We start from the raw sequence: 18,624 nt of genomic DNA on the forward strand, positions 1-18,624 counted from the left end.
CGGGTTCCATGCAAGCAAGCATAAGGCAGCTTACTTCAAGGTTAGCATCACATGCTTTCTTGTAAGCATTCTTAGCAGCAGCGGGTGCATCATCAGCAGGTTCTTCTGGTAGTGGGTTGTCTAGAACATCTTCCTTTTTCTCAGCCCTGAGAACAATTCTCAGGTTACGGATCCAATCCGAGTAGTTTGTTCCATTCAACTTGTCCTTCTCAAGGACCGAACGCAAAGCAAACGATGTGGTGGTGTTGCTAGGTGTCATTTAATCTACAACAAAAGTAATGCAAAATACACTAAGACAAACGTATCCATGATAGAGCAAATTACATTAAACTATTTTAACAGAATCTACTCCCACTAAAATCAATATCCCTCTATTGAAACTTAGTGATTCAGGATCCACAACTAACAAGTGTACTAGTGAGCTTTAGCATCACCGCTTGCAAATGAGGTAGATCGGTAAGCAACTTTTGCTAATCATATCACATATGACTCCTGTTGTTGGGTGACATCTCTATGTCTCGGCGCCCAACCTTTATGCCCCAAGGTCCTTAACCGTTAAGATAACCTTGTTAAGCAAACCAACCCTTATGCGTGTAAGTGTCCGACACAAACCCGTTCAGTCAAGGAAAACTAGTGGCACCCTAATTTCATAGACCCACCACTAATTGTACAAGACATGGGACGGTGCAAGTTTTAGTTGGGAGGGCATAGTAACTTAAACTTTGTGAGGGATCGTTCTACTTCTAACATCACATCATGCAGAAAGTAAAACATAAACAGAATAGCATTGACACAGTTGTGACACAGTATGGCCCATTTTCATATGGTGATCTCCATCTCCATAGAACCTGTTCACCATGGTGATCTCCATCTCCATGTTCCATGTGCGCCATCCTCCTGGTGATGAGTCCTCCAAGAACCAGAGCATGCTATTACGCCTAATAGCTAGTAAAGAATCTAGTAATGAAGATTACATAGTTGCTTGGATCATCACAGATTGGTACGCAGACCATTAAATACAATAAAGTGACAACACATATGGCTCCTGCCGTGTTGCCGTACGCGCGACACGCAGGTCACGAATGAGTTACACACATGCATCACATACACAATGGGGCCATACTGATCACAAGATACATACATACATCCTGCAAAACAGAGTTAGGCGTCCTAACGTTCCAAACTTCGGAGGCCCGAAACTCCATCTTCCAAGCCGAATTTGGGAAATCTAATTTCGCCAAAAACGGCAAAGCGGTTGAAATTCACGTGTAACTTTTTCTGTAGATCAATTTTCATATAAAAATCGCCTCGATCCGAGATCGTACCGAAAAGTTACGGCTGATTTACCGAAGCATATGCAAACGGCAAAAATCCGGACCCCGGCAGTAGATCCCATCTACTATTGCACATCTAATGCGCCTGGCGTATGACCCTGGATTTCGATTTGACCAATCATATTGATCTTCCCTCACTGCAACTGGATTTACGTGTATCACTTAACTCCGATGGCGGAAACCGACCGGTAGGAGTATGTCGTTACACTACCATTGCAGCAAGGGCACGAAATCAGGACATAAATCAAACAGAGAACTCGCATATCTCCATATGCACACATCCCGAATCCAAAACTAAGCAGCTACGGCTCTTGATAATCTGTTGGGATACGAGGTAGGCTACACTAGCGCAAATCAAAATTTTCTACCGCGTATAACTAGGAAGAACTGCCGTATAAGGATCACGGGATTACCACTCGACGCACTACTGGTGCGGAAGATGTAGATATGCGTCGGTGCAGTGAAGACGATCACGTAGTCGTACGTAGTCGATCACGTCCAGCAGCTCCTCAGCAGCTCGTCCACGTGCAGCAAGATCGCCTCCGGTGCCGCGGCTCGTCGTCGGCTCGTCGTGGCTCGTCGGCGGCTCGTCAATGGCTCGTCCAAGTGCTGCAGGCGCAACACCTCCAAGGTATCCACACGTGCAGGGAGGAAGCGTCGCAAGCCAGATTGCTAGATCTGCGAGTTGCAACAGGCGAGGGCGTGGGAGGCGCGGCAAGTGTGTTTCGCCAAAAGGTGTAAACCCTAGGGCGCCCCCACCCCTCTATTTATAGAGGTTCCTGATGGGCCTCTGGATCCGAGGCCCATTAGTACTCCTAAACCTAATCCAACTCGGATCAGATCCGAATTGGGCTTCCAGCCCCTTAAGTGTGTGACCCTATGGGTTCGGATACGTATAGACATGGCCCGAGTACTCCTACTCGGCCCAATAGTCGGTAGCGGCCTCTAGCAAGACGTGCCAACTCCTATACGCACACGAAGATCATATCAGACGAACCATCACAACATAATATACATGCTATTCCCTTTGCCTCACGATATTTGGCCTAGCTTCAAGCCGACCGCTCTTTCTCGATCCTGTGATTCGAAATCCCTTTGTAGGTTAACTCTTAACCGTACGTAGCATGGCCATGCATTTTTGGATCTGATCACTCGAGGGGCTCAGAGATATCACTCTCAATCAGAGAGGGGCAAATCCCATCTTGACTGACCATGTCTCATAGCATGCTTCTTGACAAACCCGAAAGCTACCTTTATAACTACCCTGTTACGGCGTAGCGTTTGATAGCCCCTAAGTAGATCGATCCACATCTAGAATACATGCGACAATCTCAGGTCTAAGGACAAAGCGTATATGTTGTTTAAAGAGAGAACTACTTCTCGTGTTGGGTCAGTCCTAAAACATGTCTCCACATGTGTCCACATTATTAGTTCAACATCTTCATGTCCATGACTTGTGAAACATAGTCATCAACTAATACATGTGCTAGTCTAATATTCATGTGTGTCCTCACATGAACTCCGACTAGGGACAACTTTAGAATAACCATACAAGTAAAGAGTTTCACATACAATTCACATAATTGCAAATCAATTCAAGTAGCCTTTAATGGATATTCAATGAACACAATATACAAATCATGGATACAAATGGAATATCATCATCTCTATGATTGCCTCTAGGGCATACCTCCAATAGTTTGGACTGCTTCGAAGGCTTTGTCCAGATTCATGATCAGGACCCTCTCTGCCAGCCGGTGACGATCCACTCTCGCTACGTTCCTTGCTCATCGCTGTGTTCTTTGGGCTTCAGTCTCCTCCCCGACGACGTTGGCGGTTAGTTCGTCCTGCGAGACATCATCTGGGTGATGCTCGTGTCGAGGATTCCTCTCTGGTGGATCGTCGTTCTCCATATTTTGCTCTGTGACGAGGGCCAAGAGTTCTCTATCTAGAGAGTATCTTCTAGAATTTGAGGTGATGACTTCTGTAGAGCCGTCGCCTTCAGGGATAAGGGATAGGGGCATCCCTTCCTTGTATGGGAGAACGTCGAGGTGGGCAATGAAGTGTGACTCATTGTCTTGGGCAAGGGCAGGTTGCCTCATGCTAGGCCAGTAGACGAATCTGCCTTGAGGGGTCGAAGTGATCACCAGGCCCTGCTGCGGACCTGATAATGGCATCTCATCATTGGAATCCGAGTAGTGATCGTAGTCATGGTCCTTGATCACACCCGAGTTGGATTGCAATCCGGTCAAGCTGGTTGGTAGATGGAAGCCGCGTTTCGGAGTCCAAATGGGAATTGGCTCCGAATTCAACTTGACTCGCACGATGGCTGTAACGCTGGCACATGGGAACCAATCCAAGTAGATGTAGGGCCTGAGTTGTACTCAGACTTGCTTCTCAATCCTTAGAACAGATCGAAAATTTCGTTGAATCTCTCAACGAATTCCACCAAAGCTTGGCAATGAAGGTTGATGTCGTAAAGCTTCTCCTCTGGGGCCTCCATGATATGGCGGTGGAAACCTCCAGTGCCGTCTGCGATGCAGATACACGAGCCGAATATGAATGTCGCGCCTGCTTCGAATGTGACTGTGGGTTTGATAATGATTTGTGCCATCGTACTCGCAAGGGAAATCTCGGTGACTTCCCCTACCTGGCACGCCAACCTACCAAGGGGAGTACCCAAGGTAGAGTTTTGGTTGGTGGGTGTCGCTGAAATCATAAACTCGAAGGTGTACGTAGGCACGTGATTTATACAGGTTCAGGCCGGTAGATCGCATAATAAACTACGTCCTATGTGTTATTTTCTTATATTCAATTGAACTTGTTTGGAGGGGGTCCCTACCCGCCCATATATATTGGAGGAGCATGGTTACAAGTCGGTTATTTTACAGGAGTACTAGTCGGATTCGATCGAAGAGTCCTACTCTAACTGCTGTGAGTAATCTCCGAGTCCTCAACTAGTTCCTATCCTCCATGCAGACTACGCCGGCCTGCACCATAGTCCCCATGTTTAACACGTCTCGGTGTCCAGCCCAGTGGATGGGTCTGTCCGATCCTTCTAGTGGACCCATAGACGTATGTACGATAGCCTCTGGCCTGTAGCGCCTGGCGCAACTCAACCCGTTGAGAGGCTCTGCCCCATGCGGTGGTCCGCAACCCAACTTGGGCAACGCCTCCACCATCTCCCCTTCCCTGCTCCCGGTCCACGTACACCGCACACACAATACCCCATTCGGTCCACCATGTGGCCCACGGGTGCACCACGTGGCCGCCACTTTTCCACCCGCGTGGACCACGCCAACCCCACATGCCACATCAATCCGGGCCTGCCTGCCTGTCTCTCTCTCCCCACCCTATTGTTCTGCTACAGCCACCCCATCTTGTGCACACCAAACTTCACTTCACCATGATAGAAGTTCTCAAAAATCACCAAAAATATTAGAACCTGTTTCAAACCTAGTCATGCCCTGTTTGCCTAAATCTCACACTTGTAGCTCCTAAAATAAATCCACATTCCTTGCTAAAATAGAAAAGTCCACATTTTATGAAGCCAAAAATAGAAGACAATTCTAGGAGTTCTAGAAAAATCCCAGGAAATTCTAGAAAAACACTCAAGCCTCCTAAACCCAAATTCTATCCTTTTAACCCATGTTTAATGTATTGCTTTGACTGTCTACCTAAGTGCTTACGTATAACCCAAATATGTAGAAAATGACGAGGCCGAGAACATGTTTGACTACCCAAATTACGAAGAAGAAGCCTTAAACAATCAAGACTTCAAAGAAGGCAAGTCCCACAAATCATCAACACCTCTTAATCTCAAGTTATGTTAATATTAATCAGTTTTCTCTACAAGCTTTGCATATTTTCTCTATTTTCCTTTGCCTAGCTTAACCCTAATAACTTTTGAGCTAGTAGTTCAAATCGTGACTTTAGAAGTAGTATGAGTACTTCAAAAGGGAATAAAAACAACTAATGTGAGTCTTAGCAACCAATTAAGGTTGGACCCACAAGTAAGAGGGTAGCCTCGGTGGAGGATCCTATCCAAAAATCTTACTCTGGTCATATGAGGATCGGCTCATGGGACAGTCTTTCTAGTGAATAGTGCAACCGCATGTGCCAAAAAATTATAGCCTTTGGGTGTACCTAAACATGTGAGGCCTTAGTTCACACCCCACCAACGGAACCTAATAAAACGTCCAAGGAGCCACGATGGGCAACAGATAGACTAGAGTAGGACCTTTGCTTAGACTCAGGTTTGGTCGGCACGTGTCACGAGTTGAGATCTAGAGGACATGTTGACATTGCATGTCAAGTAATGATGCATTTGTTCCCGGGATAGAGTCCAAGTGTGGACATAGTGTGACCCCTGTTTTAAACCCCAGTCGTACCTGTGGGCGGAGTTAGGGAAGGTTGTCTAGAGATAGATGTGGGTAGGTATGGATCTTGTAAGTCAGTACCGCCTCCGTACAAGGTATGAGCTGGTCAAGCGTGCGAGTAAAGTGTATACTTTTGCGCAGAGTAATTAATCTATTTGGATAGCCAAGGCTCTCGGTTAATAGCTCACTTGGTCAAAGCTCCCATTGATTAGTCATAACTAACTTAATAAAAAGAAGTGAGACTCAGGTTTCACCCTGAGATGTGTCATGAAATGAGGCAAAAGCCAGCTTAGGTAATCCCTGATAGATCCTGATGCTCATAAAACTTGTGGACTGGTAGGGAGGTAGGTTCCCCTCCAAGACCAACAACTCATAAATACTTTCATTTCATTCTTTTCAATAGAATAGCCAAATATACCATGCTTATACGAGCTGTCAGGTAACTAGCAGCCATTCCTTGGAAACCCTGCGTGATAAATAAAACAACAAATGTGGGATTTGCTGAGTACCCAATATATGGTGCTCACTCTTGCTTCCCCTTCCTTTCTTTCTCCAGAGGAGGAAGAAGTTGCCATTGAAGAGGATGAGGATCCTAAGGATCTGCTGTAGGAGCCAAGTTGCCTATTGGCTTGGGATTGCTACATAGGACTCCGCTGTATAATTAAGGTTGAGGCTACGGTGCCTCTTGTATCATTAGTAGTGTGTTTTCTCTTTTTCAACCTGATGTAAATTATGAATAAAAGTTGTACGAAGTATGGATGTGATACTTCTTGTGAGAAATGCCCATATGATCTACAGATCCAGTGAATGATACGAATGACATTCGTGGTCCCTTTTTAGGGGCAACTTCATAGGTAGAGTATGCAAGCATATTTTGCTAGTGAAGCTATGAAATGGCCACACTTAGACTCCCTAAACCATACACATTTTAGTGCTCTGAATCTTTGCCCAAGCTCCACCACTTTACAACGGTAACACCAACAGGCATTCAATTCATCATGCCGTCACAGCAAGCTGAGGAGCAAGATGCCGACCACGATTAGGAGGTGCCGCTGGGTTTCCACATAGTAGATAACGTCTTGGGACCAGGATTACCGCCGGGCCATGCAGTGCGTGATCTGGACGATGGGCAGTTGTATGCAGTAAGCGCAGAGGAGTTGATGTTCCTAGTGTAGGCATAGTGAGGCATGCTAGTGTTGAGCGATGGAGGAGAACTGAGGTGAATTGAAGAAAACCACACTTGGACACTCTCTGAGCTGCCTCAAGGCCCGTGTGCCATCGGCCTCAAGTGAGTGTTCAAGGTGAATAAGGACAAGCATGGCGCGGTCGTCTGGCACAAGGCGTAGCTCATCATCAAGGGATACGCGCAGTGCCAAGGCATCGAGTATGATCAGGTGTTCGCTCCAGTGGTGCGGATGGAAGCAGTAAGGCTGCTACTAGCAGTGGCACCGCACGAATGGTGGGAAGTCAAACATATGGGCGTCAAGATAGCATTCCTAAATGGCGAACTCCAAGAGGAGGTGTTCGTGGAGCAGGAACCAGGTTTCACTCAACCCGGCTAGGAACACAAGGTATTCAAACTGCACAAAGCTCTGTATGGTTTACATCAAGCTCCTCATGCTGGAATAAAAAACTGGATGATAAACTGGGTGTTCTGGGATTTAAGAACTATCCATATGAACATACAATCTACTACCAAGGTGTTGATACCGCGAGGCTTTTAGTGGGGGTCTATGTGGATGATCTGATAATCACAAGGACTAGCTGCAAATAGCATCAAGATGTTCAAGGCACAGATGAGGGTCTATGTGGATGATCTGATAATCACAAGGACTAGCTACAACAACATGAAGATGTTCAAGGCACAGATGGCAGAGATATTTCAAGATGAGTGATCTAGGATTACTCACCTATTATCTGGGCATTGAGGTGAAGCATGATGCAGAGGGCATCATCCTATCTCAAGTCAGCTATGTAAAAAAAAATCTTGAGAAGGCAGGCATGGTTGACTCCAATTCTTGTGAATTGCCAATGCAGGCGAAGCTGAAGCTAAGCAAAGGCGAAGCTTTAGGAGTTTGAGGTACTTTGTGAATACTTGACCTGACTTGGTTTATGGAGGAGCCCCATGAGGAACATCTAGTAGCAGTGAAGCACATTTTGAGACACATTGCTGGGACTAGTGATTTGGGTCTCCGGTATGCAAGGAAGAAGGGAAATCAGCCTATGCATCTGGAGTCCAATGATAGTGATCTGGCTAGGGATGTCGACAGCAGGAAGAACACTTCTGGAGTCATCTTCTTCCTTGGGGTTAATCGAATCAGTTGGCAGTTGGCAAAGCAAAAGGTTGTAGCACTGTCAATCTGTGAAGCTGAATACATAAACACTGCAACAGCTGCATGTCAAGCAATTTGGTTGGCACAGTTGCTAGCTGAGATCCTTGATTCAGTTGTCAGCAAGCAGCCTGTCAAGTCCACTATTTTGTTAATCAAGAATACCGTGCATCATTATCGGAGTAAGCATATTGAGAATCTCAGCTATTTGAAATTGTTTAAATTTTTTATTTCTGTTCTATTTCACCAATATTCATATTCCTTTGTGTTATTGTCATTACTATTCAAGTTATTGTCATTACTATTCATTTTTCTTTACTATTCCTAACCATTTATTCAGGTTGCAAGTTGGTCCTTTACGTCCTTGAGTCTGCGTGTATTTATGCTGCATGCAAAAAAATATGCATCAGTGCATCTTTTTAAGTTTATTACTCCCTTCGTTACAATCCCTTCATTTCAAAATCACTGGTGGAAAACTCACCTTCCATCCACCCCTTTTATCCTGGTTAATATTTGGCCCGGACTAAAGATTTACCAACCGGAACTAAAGTTCGGCCACTGGCGGGGGGCTCACCAACCGGGACCTTTCATCCCAGTTGCAAAGGCTAGTGTTAAAAAAGGTTTTGGGAGGCCTTTTATCCTGGTTGGTAACACCAACCGCGATAAAAGACCCTTTTATCCCGGTTGGTGTCTACTCTTTAATTCCGGTTGGTATACCAACCGGGATAAAAGGGGGGTCTTTTAGCCCGGTTGGTATTTTCAACCGGGATAAAAGGGTACCCCACGGGTGGCTGAAAAGGACTAAAGCCCTCGGACCCATTAGTCTCGGTTTATGTTACCAACCGGGACTAAAGGGGGTCTTTAGTCCTGGTTAGTAACACAAACCGAGACTAAAGGGTTCCCCACGAGTTAATACAAAAGGATTGCATCCCCTATATAGTCAGATGTGCTGTGTAGGTGGGATGGCAAGGAAGCTACGTGCGAGGCTTGAAGTCGTGGGTTCGAATCTCACGTACCCCGCACGCGCATATTTCGCGTGAAAAATCGCGTGACTTGTGACTCCCGAGAATTTCTAATATATTTTTGGCACAAAATCCTTAGTGACCGGTTGAGTGACCTGGGACCTCAATTGCTTTATCCCAGATGATTTTTCAGGAGATTTTCTCCCTACCAACCGGGATAAAAGGTCAGTTTTCTACCAGTAAATGTAGGTCATTTTGGCTATTCTAAGTACATATATTTTGCTATGTATCTTGACATAACCCTATATTTAGGTGTATAGCAAAATCTATGTATGTAGGAAAGCTAAAACAACTTAGGTTTCGTTTGGATGTAGAGATTGGAGGGCTGGTATTGCATTGGTTTCAATTCCAAATCAGGCTAGGCATTGAAATGGGTTCAATTGTTTGGATGCCAATAAAATCGATACAAGGAATTCACCTAGCGGACAAATATCAATTCCTATTTGGTAGGCATACAATGTAATCGAAAATTGACCCACCTTCACCTCCTTCTCTCCACCGCTCATCCCCACGACGTCACCCCCTTCAACACCACCTACCTGCCCCGACGACGCCACCTACCTGCACTCCAGGTCCATGGTGCTAGAGAAGGGGCATAGGGAACCAGTGCTGCGGAGGGCAGCCCGCGGCAGAGCGGTGTAGGGCCCGCAAAGGAGGAGCGCGGGGGAGCGGCACTGTAGAGGGCGGCCACACAAGAACGACATCCAGCCCGACAGAGGAGGGGCGCGGGGTGCGGTGCTGCGGAGGGTGGCTGCTGCAAAGTGGGTCTAGCCGGCGGAGGGGGGTGCGGGGGCGCAGCATTGCGGAGGGTGGCTGCTGCAGAGCGGCGCCCGGGGGAGCAGCCCGGTGGAGGAGGGGCGCGTTGAAAGAGGGGTCCGACGGAGAAAAGAGGCGCAGATCCGGAGGGTGCGAGACGGAGATGAGAGATGCGGACGCAGGGGTGATGAGAGAAGGATTGCATATGAATACGGATGGGAAACGCTCTGAATTGAGGGGTGGCGTGCGGCTGTAGGTCCAATACTACTTGGTATTGGAGGTGGTTTCCAATTCTAATTCTAAGAACATCCAAACAGCAGGCATTGATGGTACCTAATGCCAATTCCGAATTCTAAACTTCAATATCTACATCCAAATCCAAACGGTACCTTACATTTTGAACGAAGGCATGTCTGCTTAAGAGAAAGAAAATGGGCCAAACTATACCGAACTACAAACAAACCATATTTTGAGTTATTAGTAAGGCACGTTCATGTGACCGATAATTTGTTGACAGCTTTATCTGGCAGCGCGAAGAGGAGGATGGCTTCGACCGTGATTCCTGGGCCATAGCCGACAAGCAACCCCCAGTCGAGGCCCTCTCCCGCCGTGTGCCGATCAAGCTCCTCCGACCTCCGCCGCATCTCCTCCATGACCAGGATGACGGACGAGCACCTTGTGTTGCCGTACTGCCTCATCACGGCCCTCGATGCCGCCAGTTTCTCCTCCCTCAACCCAAGCTTGCTCGCAATCCTGTCAAGAATACCCCGACCACCCGGGTGGACTACCCAGAAGACCTCATCGTTCAAGTCGAGCGTCGGCACCATGGTCTCCTGCAGCATAAGCTTCACCAATCGCTCCATGGAACTGGACACGTGCAGGGGTATGTCCCGGTGCAGGTTGTACAGTATCCCTTCCTCTCGCAGCTTGGACACCAATGCCTCCTCCGTACCCGGAACGGTCTCTTGGCATGTCAACACAAGCTCGAACATGGCGTGCTCGTCAGCGGCGGGGCGGGAGCCAACGACAACCGCACCCGCAGCGTCACCCAAGATCGCCTGCCCGACAAGGTCTCCGGTGTGCGACTCCGAGGGGCCTCGCAGCGACAAGGTGCAGACCTCGGAGCATACCACAAGGACCCGGGCGCCAGGGTTGTTCTCTGCCAGGTCCTTCGAAAGGCCAAGTGCAGTGCAGCCACCATGGCAGCCGGTCTGGTACAACATGAAGCGCTTGGTGGATGGCTTAAGCCCAAGAAGCCTGGCTAGTTCACAGTCTGCACCGGGCATGCAGCCACTGCTTGACGTGCTGGCGACGAGATGGGTGATGTCGGAGGCCTGCTTGCCCCAATCACTTATGGCTAAGCGTGCTGCCTTGGCGCCGAGCTCGGGGACACCGACATCAGCGAGCTCCTGTCGGAGGGTGAGGGAGGGGGAGCTGTATGCCGTGATGGACGGGCTGTCCCTCAACATTTCATTGGACATGTAAAAGTGTCGCTTCTCGATCATGGTCTTCTCACCTGAAATTGATTATGTACTAGTAGGTATTAGTACAGGTCAAAATATGAATGCATCAGCACAGTAATTCGTTGAATAGCTGATATATATCTTTCATTCATTTCGAACAAAATTAATAATTTTAATTCTCGAGCAAAACAAGACAGTTGTCTCGATGAATTGCCTATTTCCATGAAATAGAGGCAAGTTATCCCAGTTCCACGTTCAGCAGAGGAAATGTTGTTTATCGTGTGAATAATAAAATGTAGTTGTAAAGACAAACAATCATATGATTCCAACTTACAAATGTTCGCAAACTTGGCCTTTAAATCCACCATGTGATTGCTACTGGTAATCTCAAAATAGTAATCAGAGAATGACTTCTGTTGAAACTCATGCGATGGGACAGCTGTGCCTATACCCATAATGGTTGCTCTCCCACCTTCATGAGGACAGCCTATTGGATGACTCGCATCGGGTGCCATCAAAGAACCCATCAACTACTATATTCATGGACTGGAAGGAAATGAGGCAATCATCTAGCTACTACGTTTTTGGGTGCCTTGATACAAAGCGCCTTCATGCTATTATATAGGCACATACCATAAGTACCAGTAAACAATTAACTCATACATCTCGTAGCCAATGAACTATGAATCAGCAGAAAATCATTATTTTGTTTGATCAACTAAAGCGCACGACCTGTGACGTTTGGCACCTAGCCCAAGCATTACACCGATATGTGATTTAGGTAATACTCCCACAGTACATTATGCATAACCAACACCTTAAATTTTGTACAATCAGACTTTTCGTGATTTGATCACTATTTGTATAAACTTATGTCACTATCATGAAAACACCTCAGAGATGCACATTTTCTTGGTACCTGCTCCCACTCTACTATAACACCTCTCCGTCCCATCCAATCAGTTGGCCTCTTATTTCTTTTTGGTGTATGTTTCTCAGCCTCGTTCATGGTGTCTACCTCCATGCGAAACACGGGTTCAGATAAGTGTGCAGGTGCAGTATCTATGAAATAAAGGCAGCAAGTTCTCCCAGTTCACAAGAGAAAATATCGTTTATAATTATGGTAATAAAATAATGTAGGTCTCAGGACAAACAACCATATGTACTCGCACTTACAAATGTGATTGCTTCTTGTAATCCCAAATTAGTAATCGTCAGTGCATGACTTAAATTAGTAAACAATTAACTCATACTCCCTCCATCCCACAAAGAGTTCTTTTAAAAAATTTCAGACAGTATAGTAGTGGTGAGAAATGTATATGTTGCCCCTAATAATTAATACTGGTTGTCATTAAAAATCATGCGGTGTGTTTAGTTTCTCGATCCTAAATAAATGCACGTATTGAAATTAGAGAAATAACACCAATTGATTATTTGATTGGCTCTACACACTTCTCTATACTTTTTTATTATTGGTGTGAGTGTTGTTTTACTTAGATGAGATTTATTAGGAGGTAAAGGACACTCTTCGTGGGATAAATTGTAGAATCTAAAAGGACACTCTTTGCGGGATGTAGGGAGTACATCTCATAGACAATGAACTATATGAATCAGCAGTAACCATTGTTTGATCAACTAAAGCATGACCTATCATATAAGGCTAATTTAAATTCTGATCAATCAGATATTTCATGATTTGACTATTTGTATTTCTAATTCTGGAGAGTGGATATAAGAAACTATGTCACTAAAATGAAAACACCCTGAGAGATGCACATTTTCTAGATACCTACTCCCACTCTACTATGACACCTCTCCATGCCCTCCAAGCAGCTGGCCTCTAATTTCTCCTGGATGTAAGGTTTCTTAGCCTCATTCGTGGTGTCTCTGTCCACGCGAAACACGCGTGTGCAGATACATGTACAGATGCACTATCGCTTTCCTGACATAGAGTCCTGATCCGTCCATAGAACCATCTCTGTCCTCGTGGTCCACGGGAGGATAGCTAAGGCCTTATTAATTAACGGTAGCTTACTGATAGTAGCTAAGAAACACACTATATAATAACCTTCGTCAAGAATGCAGAACCCATCTAAGCAAAGCGCACAAAACAACAGATAGGATTGAACAACAATGGCAACTCAGGCCACGCCCATTGTAGTGCCCACCGATGCTGAACTGCTGCAGGCACAGGCCGACCTATGGCGCCACAGCCTCTACTACCTCAAATCCATGGCACTGAAGTGTGCCGTGGAGCTCGGCATACCTACAGCCATCTACCGCCTAGGCGGTAGTGCCTCGATTCCTGACCTGATCACCGCACTGTCACTGCCCGTAGCTAAGCAACAATTCCTCAGTCGCCTCATGAGGCTCCTTGCCTCATCCGGTGTCTTCAGCGTGGTTGACTCCACTGAGGCTACCTACTCCCTCACCCCATTGTCATACCTCCTGGTTGACGGCATTGAAGCCGATGACCATATCAACCATGCACCTTTCCTGCTCACTGTAACCGCGACACACTACATTGACCTAGCAATGGGGCTAGCTCACTGGTTCAAGCAGGATGCCAAGAAACCACCCTTTGATCATGTGCACGGAGCATCGCTGTTTGAGGAGAGCATGGAGCGCAAGCATCCTGAGTTCCACAAGATGGCAATGCAAGGTTTAATTGTCCATGACAATTTCGGAACGAACATTGCGCTGCGGGAGTTGAGTGACATATACCAGGGGATAAATTCATTGACTGACTGTTGCTACCATGGGGACGGAATGACGGCAAAGGCCATTGTCAAGGCCTTTCCACACATGAAGGTCACTGTGCTAGACCTTCCACAAGAGATTCGAAAAATACCAACTGATGGTGTTGTTAACTATGTTGGAGGTGACATGTTCAAGTCCATCCCACGTGCTCAAGTGGTGCTGCTTAAGGTATGAGTGCAATAACAGTTTCATTGCAAAAAAATCAGTTGACACATTAATTTAATTAGACAAAAAAATTGAAATAGACTGGTCAATGTACTAGCATCTTTCATTTATAGAAAAATCATCAATATTATTGGTATCTATACTGTATAAGATGAACTTAGCTAAACGCTACATTTTCGTGATCTCACCTAACGTTATTGAACTTTTCCATTGCAGATGGTGCTGCATCACTGGAGTGATGAGGACTGCGTGAAGATCCTCGCCAATTGCAAGAAGGCAATAGCTTCACGAGAAGAGGGAGGAAAAGTTTTGATTGGAGATATAGTTCTCGACCCTGCTTCAGAACCTGTAATGTTTGAGACCCATCTCTTGATGGACGTCTGCATGATGCTTATGAAAGGAGGCCGGCAACGCGACTTAAATGACTGGCGTGACATCTTCATCAAAGCAGGGTTCAGCGACTTCAAGCTTGTCAAGAAATTTGGAGCTCGAGGTGTCCTGGAGGCCTACCCGTAAGATTTCTCCTGGACATTCTTATATTGCGGTTGGGCACCATAAACCTATAGTGAATAAATAAAAAGAGTGCCATAATTTTCGAACTATCGTTTCATGGAACATGATCAAGCAGCTTGCTGAGGTTACAAAGCTGGTTTGCTTCATGATCTGTACTTTCATTTCGAAAAGTATATCTACAATCTACAACTTGCTCATATATTGTATGTGTATGGTATTGATATCCACCAACTGGAGTTGGATGTGTGTAATGCCCCTGTTTGCCCCTGTTTCTCAGAAAAGCAACCATTGTACACTACGGGAAATATAATATGCATAATGGTTGCTCTCCCACCTTCATGAGGACAGCCTATTGGATGACTCGCATCGGGTGCCATCAAAGAACCCATCAACTACTATATTCATGGACTGGAAGGAAATGAGGCAATCATCTAGCTACTACGTTTTTGGGTGCCTTGATACAAAGCGCCTTCATGCTATTATATAGGCACTTACCATAAGTACCAGTAAACAATTAACTCATACATCTCGTAGCCAATGAACTATGAATCAGCAGAAAATCATTATTTTGTTTGATCGACTAAAGCGCACGACCTGTGACGTTTGGCACCTAGCCCAAGCATTACACCGATATGTGATTTAGGTAATACTCCCACAGTACATTATGCATAACCAACACCTTAAATTTTGTACAATCAAACTTTTCGTGATTTGATCACTATTTGTATAAACTTATGTCACTATCATGAAAACACCTCAGAGATGCACATTTTCTTGGTACCTGCTCCCACTCTACTATAACACCTCTCCGTCCCATCCAAGCAGTTGGCCTCTTATTTCTTTTTGGTGTATGTTTCTCAGCCTCGTTCATGGTGTCTACCTCCATGCGAAACATACGGGTTCAAATAAGTGTGCAGGTGCAGTATCTATGAAATAAAGGCAGCAAGTTCTCCCAGTTCATCACAAGAGAAAATATCGTTTATAATTATGGTAATAAAATAATGTAGGTCTCAGGACAAACAACCATATGTACTCGCACTTACAAATGTGATTGCTTCTTGTAATCCCAAATTAGTAATCGTCAGTGCATGACTTAAATTAGTAAACAATTAACTCATACTCCCTCCATCCCACAAAGACTTATTTTAAAAAATTTCAGACAGTATAGTAGTGGTGAGAAATGTATATGTTGCCCCTAATAACTAATACTGGTTGTCATTAAAAATCATGCGGTGTGTTTAGTTTCTCGATCCTAAATAAATGCACGCATTGAAATCAGAGAAATAACACCAATTGATTATTTGATTGGCTCTACACACTTCTCCATACTTTTTTATTATTGGTGTGAGTGTTGTTTTAGTTAGATGAGATTTATTAGGAGGTAAAGGACACTCTTCGTGGGACAAATTGTAGAATCTAAAAGGACACTCTTTGCTTGATGTAGGGAGTATATCTCATAGACAATGAACTATATGAATCAGCAGTAACCATTGTTTGATCAACTAAAGCATGACCTATCATATAAGGCTAATTTAAATTCTGATCAATCAGACATTTCATGATTTGACTATTTGTATTTCTAATTCTGGAGAGTGGATATAAGAAACTATGTCACTATTATGAAAACGCCCTGAGAGATGCACATTTTCTAGATACCTACTCCCACTCTACTATGACACCTCTCCATGCCCTCCAAGCAGCTGGCCTCTAATTTCTCCTGGATGTAAGGTTTCTTAGCCTCATTCGTGGTGTCTCTGTCCACGCGAAACACGCGTGTGCAGATACATGTACAGATGCACTATCGCTTTCCTGACATAGAGTCCTGATCCGTCCATAGAACCATCTCTGTCCTCGTGGTCCACGGGAGGATAGCTAAGGCCTTATTAATTAACGGTAGCTTACTGATAGTAGCTAAGAAACACACTATATAATAACCTTCGTCAAGAATGCAGAACCCATCTAAGCAAAGCGCACAAAACAACAGATAGGATTGAACAACAATGGCAACTCAGGCCACGCCCATTGTAGTGCCCACCGATGCTGAACTGCTGCAGGCACAGGCCGACCTATGGCGCCACAGCCTCTACTACCTCAAATCCATGGCACTGAAGTGTGCCGTGGAGCTCGGCATACCTACAGCCATCTACCGCCTAGGCGGTAGTGCCTCGATTCCTGACCTGATCACCGCACTGTCACTGCCCGTAGCTAAGCAACAATTCCTCAGTCGCCTCATGAGGCTCCTTGCCTCATCCGGTGTCTTCAGCGTGGTTGACTCCACTGAGGCTACCTACTCCCTCACCCCATTGTCATACCTCCTGGTTGACGGCATTGAAGCCGATGACCATATCAACCATGCACCTTTCCTGCTCACTGTAACCGCGACACACTACATTGACCTAGCAATGGGGCTAGCTCACTGGTTCAAGCAGGATGCCAAGAAACCACCCTTTGATCATGTGCACGGAGCATCGCTGTTTGAGGAGAGCATGGAGCGCAAGCATCCTGAGTTCCACAAGATGGCAATGCAAGGTTTAATTGTCCATGACAATTTCGGAACGAACATTGCGCTGCGGGAGTTGAGTGACATATTCCAGGGGATAAATTCATTGACTGACTGTTGCTACCATGGGGACGGAATGACGGCAAAGGCCATTGCCAAGGCCTTTCCACACATGAAGGTCACTGTGCTAGACCTTCCACAAGAGATTCGAAAAATACCAACTGATGGTGTTGTTAACTATGTTGGAGGTGACATGTTCAAGTCCATCCCACGTGCTCAAGTGGTGATGCTTAAGGTATGAGTGCAATAACAGTTTCATTGCAAAAAAATCAGTTGACACATTAATTTAATTAGACAAAAAAATTGAAATAGACTGGTCAATGTACTAGCATCTTTCATTTATAGAAAAATCATCAATATTATTGGTATCTATACTGTATAAGATGAACTTAGCTAAACGCTACATTTTCGTGATCTCACCTAACGTTATTGAACTTTTCCATTGCAGATGGTGCTGCATCACTGGAGTGATGAGGACTGCGTGAAGATCCTCGCCAATTGCAAGAAGGCAATAGCTTCACGAGAAGAGGGAGGAAAAGTTTTGATTGGAGATATAGTTCTCGACCCTGCTTCAGAACCTGTAATGTTTGAGACCCAACTCTTGATGGACGTCTGCATGATGCTTATGAAAGGAGGCCGGCAACGCGACTTAAATGACTGGCGTGACATCTTCATCAAAGCAGGGTTCAGCGACTTCAAGCTTGTCAAGAAATTTGGAGCTCGAGGTGTCTTGGAGGCCTACCCGTAAGATTTCTCCTGGACATTCTTATATTGCGGTTGGGCACCATAAACCTATAGTGAATAAATAAAAAAAGTGCCATAATTTTCGAATTATCGTTTCATGGAACATGATCAAGCAGCTTGCTGAGGTTACAAAGCTGGTTTGCTTCATGATCTGTATACTTTCATTTCGAAACGTATATCTACAATCTACAACTTGCTCATATGTTGTATGTGTATGGTATTGATATCCACCAACTGGAGTTGGATGTGTGTAATGCCCCTGTTTCTCAGAAAAGCAACCATTGTACTGCCACTAAATATATCAATAAATGCTCCAGAGAGACTCTGGACTATTTTTATGTACTGTGTTATTGTTCATGTTTGTTGAGGGTAGAAAGAGAGACCGAAAGAATAAATCTTGTGATTATCTTCATACTGATTGAATGAATGGTCTGGTTACATATTTATAAAGGGAAAAGGGTATGCCCAAAGTGCATCATGTCTCTTGGGAGTTGGGGAAAGGGTATGCCCAAAGTGCATCATGGCTCTTGGGAGTTGGCCCTTCGTCCACACCCTTTCATGAAAAGTCCTCTACAATTATCTAATATTAATTGATCAC

At 45.2% G+C, this 18,624-nt stretch overlaps 3 protein-coding genes across 3 annotated transcripts; 2 read left to right on the plus strand and 1 right to left on the minus strand.

Moving 5' to 3' along the window:
- Nucleotides 1-10,144: 10,144 nt before the first annotated feature.
- On the minus strand, nt 10,145-11,883 carry LOC117833315 (chalcone synthase 2). Its single transcript, XM_034712766.2, has 2 exons — nt 11,619-11,883; nt 10,145-11,337 (listed from the first exon to the last, which is right to left on the minus strand). Exons 1-2 carry the CDS (start codon nt 11,809-11,811, stop codon nt 10,313-10,315), a joined length of 1,218 nt encoding a protein of 405 aa, XP_034568657.1. The 5' UTR covers nt 11,812-11,883; the 3' UTR covers nt 10,145-10,312.
- Nucleotides 11,884-13,361: 1,478 nt separating this feature from the next.
- Nucleotides 13,362-14,921, plus strand: LOC117833316 (flavonoid O-methyltransferase-like protein Os11g0303600). Its single transcript, XM_034712767.2, has 2 exons — nt 13,362-14,212; nt 14,426-14,921. Exons 1-2 carry the CDS (start codon nt 13,418-13,420, stop codon nt 14,723-14,725), a joined length of 1,095 nt encoding a protein of 364 aa, XP_034568658.2. The 5' UTR covers nt 13,362-13,417; the 3' UTR covers nt 14,726-14,921.
- Nucleotides 14,922-16,666: 1,745 nt separating this feature from the next.
- LOC140223559 (flavonoid O-methyltransferase-like protein Os11g0303600) lies at nt 16,667-18,364 on the plus strand. The gene is made up of 2 exons (XM_072295485.1): nt 16,667-17,517; nt 17,731-18,364. The coding sequence occupies exons 1-2, from the start codon at nt 16,723-16,725 to the stop codon at nt 18,028-18,030; spliced, it is 1,095 nt and encodes a 364-aa protein (XP_072151586.1). The 5' UTR covers nt 16,667-16,722; the 3' UTR covers nt 18,031-18,364.
- The last annotated feature ends 260 nt before the right edge of the window (nt 18,365-18,624 follow it).

Source organism: Setaria viridis, chromosome 8, assembly GCF_005286985.2.
Source record: "Setaria viridis chromosome 8, Setaria_viridis_v4.0, whole genome shotgun sequence".
Lineage (NCBI taxonomy): Eukaryota > Viridiplantae > Streptophyta > Magnoliopsida > Poales > Poaceae > Setaria > Setaria viridis.

What these genes read in the sequence shown, in the direction of transcription:
- LOC117833315 (XM_034712766.2), bottom strand. Translation starts at nt 11,811, where the DNA reads ATGGGTTCTTTGATGGCACCCGATGCGAGTCATCCAATAGGCTGTCCT. An exon ending in GGCCAAGTTTGCGAACATTT is followed by an intron (nt 11,338 to 11,618) that starts GTAAGTTGGAAT and finishes AATCAATTTCAG; the next exon opens with GTGAGAAGACCATGATCGAG.
- LOC117833316 (XM_034712767.2), top strand. Translation starts at nt 13,418, where the DNA reads ATGGCAACTCAGGCCACGCCCATTGTAGTGCCCACCGATGCTGAACTG. An exon ending in CTCAAGTGGTGCTGCTTAAG is followed by an intron (nt 14,213 to 14,425) that starts GTATGAGTGCAA and finishes TTTCCATTGCAG; the next exon opens with ATGGTGCTGCATCACTGGAG.
- LOC140223559 (XM_072295485.1), top strand. Translation starts at nt 16,723, where the DNA reads ATGGCAACTCAGGCCACGCCCATTGTAGTGCCCACCGATGCTGAACTG. An exon ending in CTCAAGTGGTGATGCTTAAG is followed by an intron (nt 17,518 to 17,730) that starts GTATGAGTGCAA and finishes TTTCCATTGCAG; the next exon opens with ATGGTGCTGCATCACTGGAG.